Source organism: Triticum dicoccoides, chromosome 5B (assembly GCF_002162155.2).
Source record: "Triticum dicoccoides isolate Atlit2015 ecotype Zavitan chromosome 5B, WEW_v2.0, whole genome shotgun sequence".
NCBI classification, from domain to species: Eukaryota; Viridiplantae; Streptophyta; class Magnoliopsida; order Poales; family Poaceae; genus Triticum; species Triticum dicoccoides.
In genome coordinates this window covers 672,319,987-672,323,387 of record NC_041389.1, presented here as the reverse complement: position 1 = coordinate 672,323,387, position 3,401 = coordinate 672,319,987, and the positions used below count along the sequence as shown (strand labels likewise).

The following is a 3,401-nucleotide window of genomic DNA, read 5'->3' as shown; positions in this document are numbered from 1 at the left end:
CCGCCGATCTCCTCGCTGGTATGGAATGGAAGCCTTTTCGCAGCTCCCTCGGGTTTCCGAGCGCCTCGTGTTTGATTGCTCTCCTCGATACCGCATTCCGTCCCGTCGATCGGTCGGGGGTCTGATTTGGTTGTGTTCTAGTAGCAGCTCGTTTGCCCCAAAATTTCAGACGGATTAGACTGAACCTGCACGGTCCACTTTAGGTCCGCTACTGGGTTCTGACGATTAGTGGGAGATTCTGCTCAATTTGGTTGTTTTCTAGCGGCCCTAGTAACGTTGACGCATAGTTAGTTGACCTTGGATAGTTTCGTCGCAAGCCGTGGGGAAATTGTTAGTTGGAGTGTGTGTGTGTACATAGGATACTTTTCAACTAAGAAATTCCGAGATGGTCGTGGGTTCTAACTTGCAATAGTGCAGAAATGCTTTCTGTTTGTTGTACGAAAATTTATTTACTAAACCGACAGGAGTTCTTCTGCATCAGATAGTATGTTTTTAATTTGGTGTCATAGCTGGGAATACTCGGTGAGGATTATCCTGTTTTCCAGTTTAATTCTTCAGGCATGTTCTGATTACTTTTCTAAATAATACCACAAGCTGACATAATTTTTTCTGGCCATAACTGCACGCATATCCCCTCCCCCCTGGTCCATTTCCTGGTTGCTCGAGACACATTGTTTGTAATTGTTGAAAGCTTTTCTGACTGCAGCATGGAAATACTATTGAACAGTTAGAAAACTGACAGGAGTTACACATCAAAAGATAAGGACTGTCATGTTTTGCAGTTTAATTCTTAATGCATGGCCTGATTGTTTACTTTTCTTATATATCTCACTCTGTCATAAAATTGCTCTGATAACCTTGTGTGCTTTTGTGTTCCTGTTAGCTCCATTTCCTGCTTGTTACTTTGTTAGCGACGCCTGATTTGCAGTTGTTGATTCAGCTGGTGATCTTATTCTGTTTGTGCTTTGTAGGAATGGCAAATTTTACCAAAAACTTCCAGTCTTCAAGCAAATCAGACAGTGAAAAGAAATACCAGGGTGCCCTGGTTGCTTCTCCAGCAAAGGCCATTTCACCAAAGACAATAAAGCATATTGTGCCAAAACAATTGATCTTGAGCAGGGAGTCAACAGGTCATGTGGCGTCGTTTTTGGTAAAGGTTATTGCTCTTGAGGTAGTGAGGAGGATTTCTAAAGCAAAATGTCCTTTTGTATGGAATTCTATTCAAGCACTGCAAGTTCTTGGATATCCTCCATTTAGGTGGATTCAAAGATGGGCACCACTCAAATTTGTCGTGCAAGGCATTCAGGTAATTTTATTCCTTAGCTCTTCAAGGCCTTGGATCTCTTGAAATGTCTAAGCTGCACATTCTTTTTCTGTTACAAAATTATATGTGCTTTTGCAAGTTGTGACCTACATTAATATTGTGTTAGCTCCTCTATGTGCATGAAGATAATTGAAAGAATTGTTCTCTTGCTGTTATTCGTTTATCTAGAAGACCAGGGATTGACTATGCTCTGTTATACTCCAGCACTGGAACTATACTTGCAAGTTGCAACCATAATATACTTCATAATTTGTGACAAATATAACTATATTACGTACTCACCTTAGTCCCCTGGTTTAGTCCACCCAATGGATTTAACACATTTGTATCTGTAACTAGCTGAGAGGCCATGTGTAGCTACTGAAGTAAAAAAGAAAATCCAATCTGGTGGAAAACCCAATGATATCAAAGCTAGCCTAGGCTTAGGGAAAAGCCAGACAATTTGCAGATAGAAAAACTGTATAAAGAATCATATGTATTACATATTTAAACCCCCAAAACGAGATTGTGGAGATCATGGAGCTGGTTCTACTTGTCAACAAGTTACTTTTGTCGGAGAGGATCACAACCAGCAGAGCTATTTGAATCAGCTGACCTGCCATCACAACCAGCTCTTATATTTATATGAATAAATGGTGTTTTATCTACCGGATTTTGAGTCCAACAAAGAGCCATAACCATGCTAGGTTCAGGCTCACTCAACCCTCAGTGGAATATACTGACTTATGATGGCATAGAATTTATTTTGGCATAGCTTTTGTTTGGCTCCTTATTCTGCAGACTGAGCTTCTTGAGGTGTGTGCTGATTAAGACTTAGCTACAAACATGTCTGTAGTTTCTTTTCCAATACATTTTAGCACTAACCCTGATAATATATACTACTCCCTCCGTCCCACAATATAAGATCGTTTTTCAAGCTAGCTAGTGCTCCATTGTGGGACGGAGGGGTATGTACTAAGTTACTGTAGAGCATCCCATTCTATTCATGTGATGCTGTGCATGCTCAGTTACCTATTTGAATTCTCTTGAATATATTTTTGTCGTTTTAAGCTTCGTTGAACTGCCTAGTATAACACATTGCTCTATGACGTTTCAAATCCTCTGGTATATTTTTTGTGGTTCTATAATAATGCTTTGTTAAATTGGCTATTATGACACATCTGCTGTATGCTGTTTCTCAAATAGTATTTTTTTAATGATAATATATTTATGTTTTCATTGCTTCTGAGCGCTGATGATTTTTCTCCAAATGCAGAAATTATCCACTCCACTGCTGTTCCTATCTGTCACATCTGCACTAGGTGATCTTTCATCTAAGAGCGATGAAGCTGATGATGGACCTAGTAGCACTACAGGAGCTCCTGACCTTCCTGCTGAATCAAATGAAACATCATCGACTTCTGATACAAGGTTGGTTAGGACTTCAGGAAGAAAAACAATAAGTAGCTTTAAAAAACACAATAGCATATTTTCTCAAACCATTCTATTTAAGTTTGATCATATATAACTGCAATATCGAGAAGAGGGTACAGAAAGAAATATCGTTTTATATTTCCAACCATATACTGTATATTGGAGTTGGTGGTGATAGGCCGTATGCCATGACATCACTCCTCCACCAGAAGTAACTTGCTGACAAGTCGAACCTCTCCATCATCTCTGCCATCTTGTTTTGGGTTATTTTGTTTTTGTAATATGACTATCTGTCTATCTCTGCCATCTTGTAATATGACTATTTTGTTTTTGTAATATGACTATGGCTTGAACTAGTATGGAGATTGATCCGCCACAAGATTGGATTTATTTTGTTACTTCTGTAGTGATGCACATGCATTCAGCTAATGTTTGATGATGGTGGTGGTTTCTTGGTTTAGGGAGGCCGCTGATGGGGATGGTACAAAGGATATTGTTGTTTCTGAGAATTGGCTGGTGCTGCTTTTCAAGGAACTTGAAAAACAAGGAATCACTTTGCCTGAGAGGTGGGCTTCTACTAGCCTATTTGCTATTCATATTAAGTAATACTACCTCCGTCCGGAATTAGTTGTCGCTAAAATGGATGTATTTTGCACGTCAATCC

General features: G+C 39.5%; 1 protein-coding gene across 1 annotated transcript in view; it reads left to right on the top strand.

The window, feature by feature from the left end:
- The first annotated feature begins 6 nt into the window (after window positions 1–6).
- The window catches only part of LOC119312521 (SEC14-like protein 1), a 6,246-nt gene continuing 2,851 nt past the window's right edge, over window positions 7–3,401 (top strand). Inside the window, exons 1-4 of the mRNA XM_037588259.1 lie at window positions 7–18; window positions 972–1,306; window positions 2,580–2,734; window positions 3,199–3,303. Coding sequence (XP_037444156.1) covers window positions 974–1,306; window positions 2,580–2,734; window positions 3,199–3,303 — 593 coding nt within the window. The 5' untranslated portion in view covers window positions 7–18; window positions 972–973. The remainder of the gene's footprint in view (window positions 19–971; window positions 1,307–2,579; window positions 2,735–3,198; window positions 3,304–3,401) is intronic.